The sequence below is a fragment of the Lissotriton helveticus genome, chromosome 10 (genome assembly GCF_964261635.1).
Source record: "Lissotriton helveticus chromosome 10, aLisHel1.1, whole genome shotgun sequence".
Classification (NCBI taxonomy): Eukaryota; Metazoa; Chordata; class Amphibia; order Caudata; family Salamandridae; genus Lissotriton; species Lissotriton helveticus.
The window spans coordinates 972,391,927-972,408,949 of record NC_136071.1 but is presented as its reverse complement, the minus strand read 5'-3'; the positions used below and the strand labels follow the sequence as shown (position 1 = coordinate 972,408,949).

General features: G+C 45.7%; 1 protein-coding gene across 1 annotated transcript in view; it reads left to right on the top strand.

Annotated features, from left to right (window-relative positions):
• Positions 1-13,770, top strand: part of CYP51A1 (cytochrome P450 family 51 subfamily A member 1) — a 136,933-nt gene extending 123,163 nt beyond the window's left edge. Inside the window, exon 10 of the mRNA XM_078663640.1 lies at positions 12,630-13,770. Within this exon, the coding sequence (XP_078519766.1) occupies positions 12,630-12,808 (179 nt within the window). The 3' untranslated portion in view covers positions 12,809-13,770. The remainder of the gene's footprint in view (positions 1-12,629) is intronic.
• The last annotated feature ends 3,253 nt before the right edge of the window (positions 13,771-17,023 follow it).

The window sequence follows — 17,023 nt, the reverse complement described above, 5'->3', positions numbered from 1 at the left end:
CAGACGAGGTGAGCGAGCGAGGCAAAGACACTGCGAGCTGCCTGCACCCTACCGTCCCCCTGCCAGCATCTAACCGGCGCCGCGACAGCCCACCCCGCCTAGCTAGAGCCCGGAAAGTGATCAAAATAGCAACACCGAGCAGTCAGAGGAACGCTCGGCAACAAAGAAGGGAGTGAAAGCGAAACCAGAAGCAGGGCGCTGCCATCTTCAAAAACAAAACTGCCGCGCACAAGCAACTCCACTCTCGGTGAGCGAGTGAGGTAAAAGACACGGCTGCCTGCATCCTACCATCCCCCTGCCAGCACCTAACCGGCGCCACCTGACTAGAGTCCTAGCAAAACCAAGCAGTCAGAGGGGGCGAAAGCGAAACCAGAAACAGGGCTCCGTCATCTTCAAAAACAAGTGAGCCGCGCACAGACAAAACTCCGCTCTCGGGGAGCACCGACGAAGAAGCCGCCCACTAGGCAGGTGGGCGCTAATAGGTGACCGCAGAGGCGACCGTAGAAGCGCAACAGGAGGGAACCGAGGAAATCAAACGCGATCATACAGGAAGTGAAATGGAAACCGGAAGTGGCGCTGAGGCAGCCATCTTGGTAGCGAAAAAGAACCAGCACGGCATCGCGGGACACAACGAAGTACAGGAACAGCCGGAATACAGGAAGCTAAAGCTAAATCTCGGCAACAAAAGGCAAACAAGGCGGGGAAAGAACTAAACTAAGAAGGCCGATCCGGCCGACATAATTGACCGAACCAGCGGCATAGCGCCACAACGGTCAGAGACAGAGCCAACCCGTAGTGCAAGGGAAGCAGGAAAGAGAAACCGCAAGAGACAGACACACGAAGAGGCAAAAGCCAGACACAGAGGCAGCGACGCACCGCCAACTTGAGAAGACAGACCACACAAGCGCTGGCAGGTGCTAAAGCAAAAACGAGGACGAGAAGCATCAGAGAACCCAGTAGGTACAGAACCCACCACCCAACACCAGAGGAGAAGGAAGAACCAAGCAAAGACATACCTAAGCTCCATAAGGAGAGCCGACTAGGCAGCTTCCAGTCTAGAAGGGGCCTAGCAGAGATGGCAGGACAAGAGGGCAAAAACTGTAATGACCCTAAAAAGCAAAGGAAAGAAACACCGGACTCACCCCTGAAGCAAAGGAACGATACAACCATGGATATGATTTTAAAGAAAGTGAATGAAGGAAATGAGTTAGCAAGGTCAACAAAGGCCACCATAGACAGCATGCAGCTTGAGCTAACAGCAATAAGGGCCGACCTGCATAACACGAACACCAGAATTGAAGCGGTGGAGAAACGCATCAGCGACGTGGAAGACACAACGATCAAGAGTAACAAGTCGCTCCAAGATAACGCCAGGATCTCAAAAACCCTCCAAAAACAGCTGGCAGAACAGGACGATCGAGCAAGAAGGGGGAACATCCGCATTCTGGGCATCCCCGAGGGCACAGAAGACAAAACCGGGGCATGCACAACCATGCTTGAAGAACTAATATCAGGCCTAACGGGTATCAACTTCGGAAGGCAATTCGAAATTGACAAAGCATACAGAGTGCCAGCTCAGAGACCGACACAAGGAAAGGGACCAAGGCCAATTATATGCAGCCCACTAAGGTCAAGCCACACAGAGGCAATCTTCGCCTTCGCCAGGAAGAACCCGAACCTAAAGTGGGAGGGCAACAAAATAATTCTCACACAAGACTTTTCAAAACAAACAGTAGAAATCAGGAAGGGGTTCCTGGCCATGAGAGACACCCTACGCAGAAACAACATCACTTTCAGCTTCGCAGGCCCAGCTAGATTCAAGATTACAGACAGATGGAGAACGCTGACCTTCGACGACCTAAAGAAATACATCCGCCCGCCAACAGAAGACATGGAGGCCAAAAACATGGGAGCAGCTAAGAGAAGCGCCTCACCGGACAATGTGGCGAAATCAGACTAAGCACTAAGGGCCCGATGTAGGTGGCCAATTACCAGTCGGTAACGGCCGAATTCGGCCGTTACCGACCGGTAATTGGATTTTGAGATGTAGGGCCAGTCATTTTACAGAATCGGTAAATTTACCGATAGTTACAGCCTTCATGACCCCATCAATACAGGCCAAAGAAGACAAAGAACTGATCGACCTCCTGCTCACAGCAGCAATCAAGACGATCCTGAACAATTGGAAGGACACGGGGAAGGCGTCATTCAAGACGTGGTTCAACTGGATCACCTTCCTACGCGGAGCAGACACCATGACATCAAATCAAACAGCACCGACACACACGCGACCAGAAATGTGGCTATCCCTGGACAACTACCTGTCCTCACACAAGCCCCCTTAGACCACACACAGGCCACCATCGCACAACCTAAGCGCTGCAGGCGGGCAAGCCTGTCCAAACCCAACAGAACGCGCACGAGTGTTCCTCCATCTCTCCACTCCTCTCTCTCTCCTCTTCTCAATCTCCTTTCCAGTCTCCTGGGGGCGCATCTCCGCACCCCAGTCACATATAATCCTACGAACGTTATACACATGACCTACAAGCCGTTTGTAACCCCACCGGCATATAAATGCTTTGTCAACCGTTGCTCTCCTACCCCATGGGACTGAGTCTTTATCCCTGTATACTGTACCTTGTAAATACCTCAATAAAAAGTATTGGAAATTAAAAAGATACTATAAGGGATCATGGCGAGGCGTGCGAGGACAGTAAATCAGGAGCAGGAAATAATGAGACTCCATGGAGACCCATAAGGAAGAAATCCAGTCAAGGGGCATGTGAATATAGGCTGCTGCCATTGATATATTATCATATGAGTGAGACAACCTAGGAGGGAAAAAAGCAAGAACACAGAAAAAACAAGAATAGCATTGTGCATGCATCTGAACATTTAACTTCCACGCCCCCAACTTCCCCCACACCCATACTTTCCTCCGAGAAGCATCTGGCACCCCATAACTAATACCCCAAAACAAACTCAAGTGTCAAGCTTAGGTGTGGAGTGGTGGACCCCTTCTGTTAGATAGCCTCAGTGTAGCGCGACGCTCGAGTCTGCCCAGGTGGTCTTATGTTGACCACGGGAGAATAAGAATTATTTGTTGGCTAGTAGCCTAGGCCAGTTCAGTCATCCTTCTTTCAAATAGGCGGAGAGGTTTTACTCAGTCACTCCTCTAACTGGGCCGGTGCCAGTTAATTTTAGTTTGATTGACCTCATTATTGTATTTTCCATTTCATGATTCTATTTCTTGTTTTCTTGTCTCTAATACCAAATTAACAGAAAAAATGTAAAAACATTTGTTTAAAAGACAGCATAGACATAATGTTAATAACTTCAGAGATAGTGAGTGAGCCTCCTAACAAAATTAAATGTATCTGTGGAACGAGTGACAAGAATAGCATACTGTTCGATCTGGGGGTCTCTAGTTGGCAATGGTATTCACCTTTGTCCAAATAGGGACCCTTACTTCTAAGTCAGGATAAGGGGTTTACACTCCTTAATAACACCTGCTCACCCCATTGGTAGCTTGGCGCGAGCAGACAGGCTTATCTCAGAGGCAGTGTGTTAAGCATTTGTGAATACACACAGTAATACAGTGAAAACACTATAGATGGACACAACCCAGGTTTTATAAAAAATAAGTATTCTTTACATAGGCTTAAACACAAGACCACAAATGACGAAAATCCACAATACTACACTTAAGATTACTTAAAAGATGATTAAAGTCTCTTAGTTCAATTTGTTGGTAAATGCAACAAAGTTCTCAATAAAGTACCTGGATGCGTAACGCAAAGTGAACAAAAGGCTCGCCAAAGGGGAGATGTGTCGGTTCGGTGACCCGGGGAACGGTTGCGTCCTTCCTCAATGCTTGCGCAGAGTAGGGGACTCGTCGAGAGCCTTACCAGTGCGGAGGGGATGCGTAGATTCTCGGCCTGCGGGCCCGTTGCAGTGCGCAAGATGGCGCCTTGATGCGATGCGACGATCCTGTTGCGTTGCGAAAAGATGGCGCCCTTGATGCGGCGATGCGATGACGATGCAATGACTCACTGGCAGCCTTGCGACGTCTCTGTACTTTGAAGCCACGACAGGCCCTGTGACACGCTTCTCCGGTGATGGGATGGCGACTCTCTCGATGGCGTCACGCTTCTCCGGTGATGCGACAGCAGGCATCTTCGAGGAACATACGCTTCCAGGGAGAAGGGACGAAGCCTCGCTTCTCCGGTGTTGCGATGATTTTAGCTGCGGCGGCGACACGCTTCTTTTCGATGCGTCACGCTTCGAGCTCCCAGCGGCACGCAAGTGACTGAAGTCAGAATTCCCAGCAAGGAAATTCAGGAGGGAGCTGGAGGTGAAGTCTTTTGTCGCTGAGACTTCAGCAGGAGGCAAGCACAGTTCAAACCCTTGGAGAATATTCTGTAGATGAAAGTCCTTACAAAGTTCCTTCTCCTTTCCCTTGGCAATGAAGCAACCACTGCAGGCCAACCCAGCAAACAGCACACTGGCAGAGGGGCAGTTTAAGCTCCTGCAGCTTCCTTGGTTCTTCTCCTTGGCAGAAAGGTTTCTTGTTCCAGAAGTGATCTAATCTCTTGGGATCAGGGTCCCAATATTTATACCCCAATATCGTTTGTTCTCTGAAGGCAGAGAGGCCTCTGCCTAGTCCAAACCAGTTCCTGAGCACTTTGTTTACATGACTCTCTTCTTCCTTTCACTGTGCAGGCAGAGACATCAGCCGCCCCACAGGAGGTGGGGCCAGCACAGGGGAAGGAAGATACAGCTCTGGAGAACTCTGTTGACATGATTCCTCCTCTCCTTTCACAGTGTAGGGCAGAGACATCAGACAAGCCACAGGGGGTGGAGCCAGCATTGTAGAGGGAAGGCCCAGCCCTATTCAGGTCCCAGGTGCAACTCCTCCCTCCCATCTAGTTGCAGATCTCTCTATTCACCACCGGGCTGCCCCAGCCTGTCTCCTGGAATCACCCAGCCCTGTCACTCACAAACCCAGATAAGGAATACACAACCCAGCAGAGGCAGGCTCAAATGGTTAGGCAAGCAAACACCTGCTTTCTAAAAAATTAGAATAACCTTTACTTAAAGATGTATTTTAATATTCTGAGTTCAGGCATACTAAACTCGAATTTCTACCATGTTCCCTGAGTCAGGTAGGATTATAAGAATGTAATAATCTAACTGCCCATTCTAGCCTATGAGAACAGGTAGCCTTCAATAGTAAAAAACGAAAATGGCTGTAATTCACCATTAGAACATGCTACACACATCAGAGCATGTCCTACCTTATTCTTACAATGCACCCTGCCCTTGGGCCTACCTTAGGGCAGACCCCCCAGGTTATTGCAGCATGGATAAGCAAATTTAGCGGCACAAATATGGAAATTTAGCGGCATTTTTGCGGCCCTTTATTTGACTCATAATCATTCATTTTCAGCCTTAAATCGATAGAAAATGTTTTATCAGAGTATTCCACTTTAAAATAGGCATGTTTAAAGTTCTGCCGCTCTACAGAAGCACAGCTCTAATCCTAACCTCGTTTGAGGGGGCCCTATTTTTCCCTGGGATGTTCTAGCACCCTTGTACGCACCCCTGCTGAGGCACTGCTGCCTCCTGGAACCATGAGGCACGACGCCTCTTCCTCAGGTGCCCTAGGGCTCAGGATCTTAGTGGGTGGAGGTGTAGTGCCACGGCTAATGTAAGGATGTTAAATATTGCTCTACGCCATGGCAGACATACTGAGTCCAATAGATGGGAAAACATGTAATGTTTTGTTCACTGTTAGTTAATATCGTATTATTGTAATATGCTACAAGATGGATCTGTTCTAACCTTAAACAGAAATGGGAGATGCAGTGTACGTGCTTTTTGTCAGTTCAGTAATCGTATGTATCAATAAAAAGATTGTCAAAATAAAATACATATTGGTGCAGAAGGGTTGAAAGGTTTGGGGTAATATTGGAGACCCAGATATGGACCAGGAACACGGCCTATACATTATGATTAAATGGGATTGGCAGTACTCAAGGTACCAGAGGAGCAGCAGGGCACAGGGGTGCATTAGCAGAACTCTGTGTGGGTTACAGCTAGTGCTTGAGATGGCAATGTAGAAGTACTGGTAAAGAGTACCTGTCTGCTCCTGAAACGCGACAGTACTCTTGCATTAAATGCATTGTAGCAGTGCTGATACACTTCCCTTCAAACTAAAGATGTTCAGATACTCCGTACCGGTCAGTACCTGCCCATTTCGAGCATCAGTGACAGCGCTGGAGCAGTTGAAAGGCAATGGAAGGCTTTCCAGCTCTGGCACGGCGCGGTACGTACTTCTGTAGGCAAGGGATGAAGGACATTGACAGAGCTGTGTGAGGCCCAGGGTTACATTAGTGGGGACCGCGCCGTATGAGAAGTGAAGTACATTGATAACAAGCGCTCTGACACCTGAGCACGGAAGACCACTATTGATGAATTCCTGGGTTGGTTCCAGGAGGGCCTGGCGCCTGCCAGTAAAACCCAACCCACAGCTGGTTTTACTTAAAGCTTGCTCCCAGCGAGCAGCAACCCTTTCATGTCCAGCTGCTCAGTCCGTCAGTCAAGCCTGGCTCTGCGCCCCCAACCGACCCCCGCCCCCCCACACACACACATACTGCACACACTCCCAACACACTGCCCTTTCCTCGCTCACCTTCACAAACACAGACTTGTACACGTCAAGTTCTCAGCCATCTTTTACCCTCACACACGGTCACTGACCACCTGTACACCCTCGCACAGTTGCCACGTGCCGCCATGAGCAAAACTTCGCTGTGCCGCTGACAGCATGTTTTATCCTCGGATTGTAGTTTCGCTTTTAACATAGGCGGTGTGGGCTCAACAATTCACAACGATTCTTCTTCCACCCACTCTGCTTCTCCCCTCTCCTGCCCCCCTCTTCCACAGACACACACCCACCTTTCCATTCACTCCCTACTCCTACAAGTAAACCTTCACACTTGACTTCCCCCTTAATTCCACACAAATACCTTGCAACTGCACAAACCGTAACCACAACCAACTGCTCTCACACAAAACACCATACACGTTTCCATACATGATCTAAAATCTAAAGCTATAACCCTTTTCCCTACACCGCTCTCTTGCTCACACCCACACACAGGTCTCCACTGATCTAAATCGCCACATATCCAACCTCCCGAAGCAAACAAACACACATTGGTAATTTGGTAACGATTCTCATTTCTTCACAAACGCCCACGTAATCTCTGTTGGGCCACGCGCGCATCTGCAAGCCTTTTCCCCTCTCACCTGCTGTGGTGTGCGAGGGTACTGGATTGCCACTATGTAAGTGCATGGTTTAGGTTTCACCTAAAGAGAGCATGCGCTGTCAGCGAAAACAATTATCCTAAAAAGGGAGCTTAGAGCACACCTATTACTTACCTTTATTTACCATTGGTAGACTCCCACGTCATTCTTGCTTCTTTGCTTACCATTCATCACCTGCGCCTCCTGGCACCCTCACATCCCCTCACCCTCCCTCACACCCTAACCCTCACCCCCTCACCCTCACACCTCCTCACCCTCTCACCCTCACTCACCCTCTCACCCACCCTCTCACCATCACACACCCTCTCACCCTCACACACCCTTTCACCCTCACCCACCCTCACGTCCCCACACCCTTGCACCCCTCACCCCCACACATCCCCTCACCCTCACACACACTCACCCCCTCACACCCCTCACCCCCCTCACCCTCACACCCCCCTCACCCTCACACACCCACACCCTCACACACCCTCACTCACCCTCACACACCCTCACTCACCCTCACACACCCTCACTCAGCCTCACCCACCCTCACTCACCCTCACACACCCTCACCCCCTCCCCCTCACCCCCACACCCCCCACTCTCACCCTCACACCCCCACTCTCACCCCCCACTCTCACCCTCACACCCCCCACTCTCACCCTCACACCCCCACCCTCACACCTCCTCATACTCACACACACACCCTCACCCACCCTCACCAGCATAGCATATCAAAACATAACAAAACAAAGCATAGGATAGCAAAACAAAACATAGCATAGCAAAATACAACATAGCATAGCATAACAAAACACAACAAAACTTAGCATAACAAAACACAACAAAACATAGCATAACAAAACACAACAAAACATAGCATAACAAAACACAACATAGCATAACAAAACGAAGCTTAGCATAGCATAACAAAACATAGCATAACAAAGCATAGCTTAACAGAGCATAGCATAACAAAACATTGCATAGCAAAACAAAGCATAGCATAATAAAACACAACAAAACATAGCATAGCAAAGCATAGCATAGCAAAACACAACAAAGCATAGCATAAAACACAACACAACAAAACATAGCATAGCATAACAAAACAAAGCATAGGAAAGCAAAACTAAACCGCATAGCGTAACAAAACAAAGCATAGGATAGCAAAACAATGCATAGCATAGCATAACAAAACATAGCATAACAAAACATAGCATAACAAAACACAACACATAGCATAACAAAACACAACACATAGCATAACAAAACATAACATAGCATAGCTTAGCTTAACAAAACACAACAAAACATAGCATAGCGTAACAAAGCATAGCATAATCTCGTTGATCTCCACCTCCAAACCATCAGCACATATCTCAGACCCCATTCCTTCCTTACTAATCAAGAAAATGAAACACGCTTTTGCACCGCTATGGGGCAAAATCATAAATAGCTCCTTAAAAAATGGAGTGTTTCCTGATTGCCTTAAAATGGGGCAAGTTGACAGATCTGAACAATTTCAGACCTATATCAAACCTCCCCTTGCTCTCAAAAACACTTGAACGATGCGTACTTCATCAACTAACACAGCATCTGGACAACATCAACCTCTTAGACCCCCATCAGTCTGGCTTCAGAAAAGTCTGCAGCAGAGAAACCGCGATTCTGAACATCATAGATGATATCCATGGATCACTAGACTCTGACAAATGCTGCCTCCTCATTCTCCTTGACCTCTCGGCAGCATTTGATACGGTGGACCACAAACTCCTCATCAGGGCTCTTCAAGAAAGAGCTGGTCTCGTGAGGTAGTTCTCAAGTGGTTTTCCTCCTTTATACATAATCGCACGCAAAAAATAAAAATCAAGAACTTCACCTCCGAAACCCAGGAAGTCAACAAGGGTGTCCCCCAAGGATTGGTGCTCTCCCCACAACTCTTTAACATCTATATGGAACCGCTCTCCAAACTACTAAGAAATGCCAACATCCGCTTCCACCTCTACGCGGATGATACACAGATCTATCTGGAAACTTCCTCTCTCAATGACATCCAAAGACTAAATGTTGTCCTGAAAGATGTTCAAGAATGGCTGACAACAAACAACCACCTGAAACTAAATCCAGACAAGACCGAGACACTCCTCATCTCGAACAAGGAGGATAATCCACAAATCACCGAATGGTTAAAGGCTATCGATGCGCTCAAAGGGAATCTTACTCTAGTAGACTCTGTTAAATCTCTATGCGTCACCTTAGACTCAAAACCTAACATGATGAAACACATTAAGAACTCGGCCAAAAGTTCATTCCTTAACCTTAGACTTCTGAACAAAATCAAACCCTACATTCCAACCAAGGATCTCAAACTGGACTATGGGAACGCAGTCCTAACAGTTATTCCTAAATCGCACCTGGCACCAATCAAAACAACATTACATGCGGCAGCCAGAATGATCACCGGCATCAAAAAATCTGATCATATCTCCCCTGCACTCAAAGAACTCAAATGGCTCCCAGTAGAAATGCGAAGTAACTTCAGAATGGCCTGCCTAACCCCCAATGCCCTCCATACTGGCAAACCCGAATACCTGGCAAAAAAATCAAAAAAGCAGGCCAATCCAGGAAACTGAGAAGCTCTAACTCCCTCCTACTCATCCCACCTAAAACTAGAAAGAAAAGAAGAGCGGACTGCTCTTTCACGGGAAACGCCCCCAAAATTTGGAACTCCATCCCCCCGCACAACATACCGTCCTTTGTGGAATTCAAAAGTCAACTCAAATCCCTGTTCCTCAACCGTTCCCTTGGTTGTGGATAACAGGGAACAGACAGCAACCACAGAGCTATGCGACCCCAAAGAATCTTGAAGCCAAAGAAGTTCTGCATTACAATTACGCAGCTCCTACGTTGACCCTCGTTGATTGTTATACCGTTCTTATGTCATGCTTCTGTTGTTTATATGCGATTCTCCTACTGTAAAGCGCTCTGATACCTTTGGATCTTGACAGCGCTATAGAAAACTTCTTAAATAAATGTTCCAGGAAATTTGCATTTTGGGGGGGTGTGGGTTGCACCACAATTATGTTTAGCGGCCTACAGTCGACCCAATACAGTGCTCTTGTTATATGAATGCATACTGGAGGCATGGTGACATGAGTTGCTTCCACAAGACATGTATTGGTATAGCCCTCCTACCCATTACAAAGATATACAAGGCACTTCTATAAAGGGCGTGGTGGGCAAGCAGCCTGGACCCTTTGTTGAGTGAGGGGACTCTCCGGCCTGTGACTCCCTACCTCGGCTATCAAGAACATCAGGGGAGGCCGGGCGGGGGCCCCCATGTTATCTATCTGCAACCCCTGAAACTCTTGTACTAAGGCCTCCCAGTGCATTGCAATAGGTTCTTTGCGAAGGCCTCAGATGTCTTAGGTTTGAAGAGCTTTGCCCTCCACCGTGGCCCACACTAGTAGCGATTGACTCCACGCTAACAATACAGGTTTCTTCCATCTTTTTGTAATCATACGCTTAACAGTCAGCATGCCTAAATCAAGGAAGCTGGAGTTGGCCTTTAGCCTCTTGGGTAGAGGTGCAATATGCCCTCCTCTCATGTGCACTCCAGTTGGCGGTCGGTGAATGCTGCCAGGGTGTCACAAACTTGGTAGCAATAATATGTAAAGATGAGAAGGCCCACAGCATGTGTAGTAAGTCTGCATCTGGTTGCTGACATCTGGGGCACAACACATCTGTCTTCCTATAGAACATGTAAATGTTTTTCCTGAGTGAGGTAGGCCCTCTGGAGTACATAATGTTGGATGAGCCTAAAGTGTGAATTACGCGGGATGTAAATGGGACTATTTAGTGCCTCTGTCCACTTATCTGAAAAAGGGCCCTCGCACCTCTGTCTAACGGGTGTCATCGATATTGCTGTGCAGAAGCGTAGCGATTCTGAAAACCATCGGGTAAGGTGCCTACACCTGCCCATAACATGCAAGTATTGTATGGTAAGATGTGTGGGCTGTTCCGCGCTAATTTCACCCCATTTACCCATTTAAGAGGGCTGCTAGGATAGAATAGTATTGTAAAAACTGACCAGGCGGTAGGTCGTTCATATCCACTAGGTCCTCATATGGTAGAAGCACCCCTTCCTGATAAAGATCTTCCAGCGTTTACCAGTTCTGCAGCGGTCACTGCACCGCCTCAGAGATGTGTACCCTGTAGCGGTAGGGCCGGAGCATACAGAACTGTTGTGCACGTAGTTTACTGACTTCTACGATCAGCCTTGTGTACAACCTTAAGGAGGAGTGGCTCGGGTTGTTTACTCCTGGCACATGGGTGAAATATGCAGAGCATGTCTTCCAGGGACCGAGGTGGGCCCTCCGAGGCATTATCAGATAGTTGTACCGCACACCCAATCAGAGACTCTCAAACCCACACCTACTCACACATCCACAAAGTCCCTTTCATCGCCACTCACACTTCGACATACAGGCAGTGATACACTTCTAGTTTGTATTAAATGTGTTGCTGTTTTAGTATGGAATGCATGCAATATAACCGGAAGACCCCTTAATTGTCTGAGGATTCATGGCAGATCCCTCAAAGTTTTTTTTTCCAAACTTGATGCATTGCATTTATAAAAAGACTAAATGTTACCTCACCTTCATTTTTATATTTTTAGTTTTTTTAAAAATATATAATAAGAATATATGTGTGAATTAAATGTATTTAAAACTTGTGAAAATGTATATCCGTAAACTGAACTTCTAGGTCAAATCGTAATACAAATTATATTTAAATAAAACAGTGAAATTCACACACAAAAAACATAGGTTACAGGGATGTTATGGTTAGGAAATAGAGTTTAAAAAAGCCATGCACTGCTAATTACCTCACATATTACATCACTCATGACATCTTCTATGACATCATTAATAATATCACTGCAACATTTGCACTGAAATTATTGATGAGAAAATGTGCAGGGAGGGCCCAAGTTATAGTCACCTTAGTGCATAAGTTATGGTTACTTGATATAATTACTGCTGAATGTATATGGTGTTGTGTGTGTAAAATCTGAACCTACCTATCACGTCCCTGTAACCTTTATTTTTTTTTCCTGTGAAAATCTTGTGTACTTTCTTTTGCACATCAATATATTTCAGATTTCTATTTGCAATCACTTCTAAAGTTGCAGCCTACAGACAGCACACACTCCTCATCTCCTAACAATCTCATTATGATCACTTCATTAATACTATAGATAATGTGTGTCTTCACTTGTTTTACATCCTCATTTTATTATTTTGTAGGTCGTCATCGATGTATTGGTGAAAACTTTGCATACACCCAGATAAAGACAATCTGGTCTACTATGCTTCGCTTATATGAATTTGATCTTGTAGATGGCTATTTCCCTACCATTAACTACACGACTATGATCCATACACCCAACAACCCTGTCATCAGATACAAGAGGAGGTCACATTGAGGAATGAAAATAAAATGACTCTGCAACAGAGAACGTGGTCAAGAACATTTTCACAACTGGAACTACAATTTTATTGACCAGCTGAATATCAAATGGATAATATCTCATATGTGCTATCCATTCATGGTGTTCTTTCCATTGAAGAAAGCATGTGACTGACCTTCCTGGACTTGTTTAGTGACTTGTTTTGAAAACAAACTTTTTGCAATTACTACTTACTTAAGTATGACTACCAAACATGCACGTTCCTAGCTCCCTTTTCTAAAAATGTTGGAAAATACTGAAATGTAGTTTTTGTTAGTACAGTACTAGAAGAGGTGAGGTATATTGATATGTATTTTGCCTAGTAAAATACAGAATTCAGTTGAGAACTGAGTATTTCCTATTGTTGTCACACAGCTTCCTCAAAAGTTAAACCTTCCTCAATATTTTGGTATCCTGTCTTGATACACCACCTATCTCACAATTTTTTTTTTTATTTATCGATGGTGAAGTTTGCAGATATTGGTGGGGAGGGTTGGTTTGTATTAGAAGTGCATTGTATCTCGAACAAAAAGTAGAGCCACAAGGAAATGTTTTGTAAATATGTGTACAAAATAATTGAGACAAAAATAATTGATCTTTCATGATCTTTCCTCGTGCAGTGTACATTATGTAAGTTCAACTTCTCATATGTAGGGATTGTTTCCTTAAATAGCACAAAGGCTTTCATCAAATGTTCTGAGTTGAATATTGGCCTTTGAAGCAAAACATTTTTCTATTAAAAATAGTATGATTTCGTTGAATGAGTGCTAAACGCCAGTTTTATGTCGAGTATTGATGGCTGGGTACAATGAACTAAACCTGCAAATTGGGTAAAGAAGTCAAATATTTTTGTTTTATGCATTACTTAATCTAGTAATTGATGCAGGTTATGTTCACGGTTGTTCCTTTTGTATGTATTAAATGATTTTGTGAACAAATATGTGTGCGGTATTAATTTAAAAATACTAATATTTGATTGAGCCACATTACAAGACAACTGTTACATGAAAATAACAGTTTAGAGCTCACTATCTTATTTTATTTGGAGAGGATGAGCAAAGTGATTGATAAAAAAAACTGCTTGATGAACAAGTCTTATCTTTGCTAAAGCTCTTTCTGGTGTATACTCTATTTAACCACGGATTCCTCTCCCCTTGTGAATCTCCCCATACTGGAAACGGGAACTCTTGTGATCTTTAGCTCCTGCATGCCATCCACCTGCCTCTGCTGCATCTCTGTTCCACTTCAGACATTACGACTGAGTCGCTTATATCGCTCCCCTACATGCAGACATAAGTTTCTCTATTCCCATGGCAAGTCTTGCAACATTTACTCTCTGGTGAATCAGAAGCCCTGTAGGGAGGAAAGACCAAAACACTATAGAGCATAAGAAATGTGGCTGGTCCCGCTTACCATCTTTGACTAAATCCAAGCCGAAGTTGAGAGACTAATTGAAAAGAAAACACAAGGGGCCATATTTATGAAAAAGTGGCGCTGCGCAGCAAGTCACCTTGCTGTGCTGCGCCACTGAGAAAGGGCAGGAATGTGCCGTATTAAAGGCAACCTGGCACATTCCTGTCCTCTCCCCCTCGCTGGTGCACAATAGGGTGCCAATGCAGGCATCCTTTCACCACGGTGCAAGGTTGCCTGCTTTGCATACAGGATTGTTTTTGTGCAGAAGGAGCACCACAACTGCAGCACACACAGAAAGAGAAAAACACGAGCGAAATAGAGATATTTCTCCTTGTTATGCCTCTCCTTGGGAGTTGTATCTTTTTGGTGCATTCCCAGGTTTACACGTTCTTGTAAATCTGGGAATGCTTCAAAACCATTGATGTTGCATGGGAACACCCATAGAAACGCCTCCCTGGCGCAAAGTAAAGCAACACAGCAATGTGTGCTGTGTTAAATTGCTGGAGATTTATGAAGCCACGCAAGGTGACCTTGCCTGGCTTCATAAATCAAATCTTTCATTTTAGTTGGGGCTCAAATTATGCTCCTAAAAGTCCAGGCAAGGCTTTTCATTGCCTTGATAATCCTGCTCCAGGGAGAGTTCTCATGGTCAGCGCTCAAGAGACCAAACTTTGGCTACAATATCAGACTGGGATCCCGTTCTGGAGCTGATGCACCCGATTTCGCTAGCCCATCATTGACTGCAGCAAACCACAGCCCTCAAAGAGAGTGTGCTGCAGCTCTTCAAAATGGTTCCAAAACCCCACATGGATCAAGTTGAACTTCTGCCGCCGGGTCCTACCCGACATTTCATGTGCCACCTCAGCCTGTGTTGGCACCAGGCATTGCTGTTAGTTGTTCTTTTGTTTGTGCCAGTACCGGTTTTGCTATGATGTTCACTGTGGAACCGCCTTCGGTTAGAGTGTGCTCCATGTTGTGGTACCCTCCAGTTCAATTGTCTTAGAGGGAGTATTTCAGAAGAATGGAATTCGACTTTTCCTCTTTCTCTGATGCTTTACAATATTTTGAGCATCATCCCCACAATAAAGAAAATGATGAGGAGGCGTTTGATCTGTTTGTCCCTCATTACACTGATGCTGGCTTATACCTTGACCTATAAAACGCCAGTAGCCTGGTCACATGCACAGATGAATTAAACTCACCTCTAGATGCTCCTACAAAACAGACTGCTGCTTTAGGATTTCGGATGAACCCCTACTCACTATACTTTGTACCCGCAGTTACCTGCCAGATCCAGTTCTTTTTTCTTGCTTGCTTCAGGGAGGACCCCAGTGCACCTCTGAGGGTTTCACACCTCTAAAGGAATACACTTTTCTAGTCAGGAATATTTTTAAACTAGTGTTACTCGACATCTGATCGCCTCTCCTGTTGAAAAAGCCTTTTTTTATCTGATGCATACAAAGTATGTGTGGTATGCCTGTCTTCATCTCATCAGGTAAAAGGCTGCAATATTTATAGAAACATCTCTGAGAGGACACTGAAAGACAGATAAGTCATAATAGTTAGAGGTCTGTTGCAAAATATGAAAGCAGAAAAAGGAAAAGGCTGGAAAGATCTGCCTTTCATCCTTCCTCTGTAATTGTTCCTCAATCTGAATAAGCTATCCACAGACTGAGATCTTCAGACAAACTATCGTCATCTAGAGATCAACAAAGACAAAACCCACAGTGTCACTATAAAGGTGATCAACGGCTACTTGCTCGCCATCTAGAGATGATCAAAAGCAAAACAGAAATTTCAACAACACGCTCCCTCAAGGCACTCTTATGTCGACTGCAAGACAATCGGCAACACGAAAGATCACAACGGCGTTCTCCTACTCACCATTACCAAGTACATGGCCGACATCAGCATTGCAATCTATGAAGTCAAAATGATGTAAATCGTGGTCAACTCGACCACCTTCAGATGTTGAGAAGCACTCCAGTTATAATACCTTCTTCTCCAAGATTGCCTGGATCGCCTTCCACCCTTTCTGCAAACTATGTTTACCACGATCCAAGTAGCACTGACTAACATCGATGGTAAGATAGACTCTTTAACATACAGAGTGGACAGAATGTCTGAACGCATAGACAAACGCACAGAGAGAACATGGCGGAGCGCAGGATATCTGAAGCTGAGGATGGTCAAGTGCAGATGGATGCGAAACAGATCAGAATGGAGAGGTAACTGGTGGCAATGACGGCTAAAGCGGAGGATTTAGAAGCGAGGTCCCGAAGAAACAACATCCGCCTGACGGAAGTATCAGAAACGACAAACACCGGTCCGATGGAACGCTATGTGGAGCAACTACTCATAAAAATGTTGGGGCGAGACACCTTTTCCGACATCTTCATTGTCGAAAGGGCTCACAGATCACTGGCGCCAAAGCCACCAGCTTGATCCTGACCGAGGCCGATCATAGCCAGAATCTTAAATTACAGAGACAGGGTCGCAGCGCTCCGTAAGGCCAGAGAACTAGGCACGTTGACCCATGAAGGAATGGACATCTCCCTGTACCCAGACTTTACGGCATCGGTGCAAGAACCGAGGAAGAAGTTTGGCATAGTGAAACAGAAATTGAGGGCCTTAAACATACCGTATGCTATGCTGTACCCAGCACGGCTGAAAATCATAGACGACGGTAAATCGCGGATCTACACCGAACCACAGGAAGTCCTGAAATTTGTACAGCAGAGAGGTCAGACGAACATGTGGAGAAGATCGCCTAGAGGG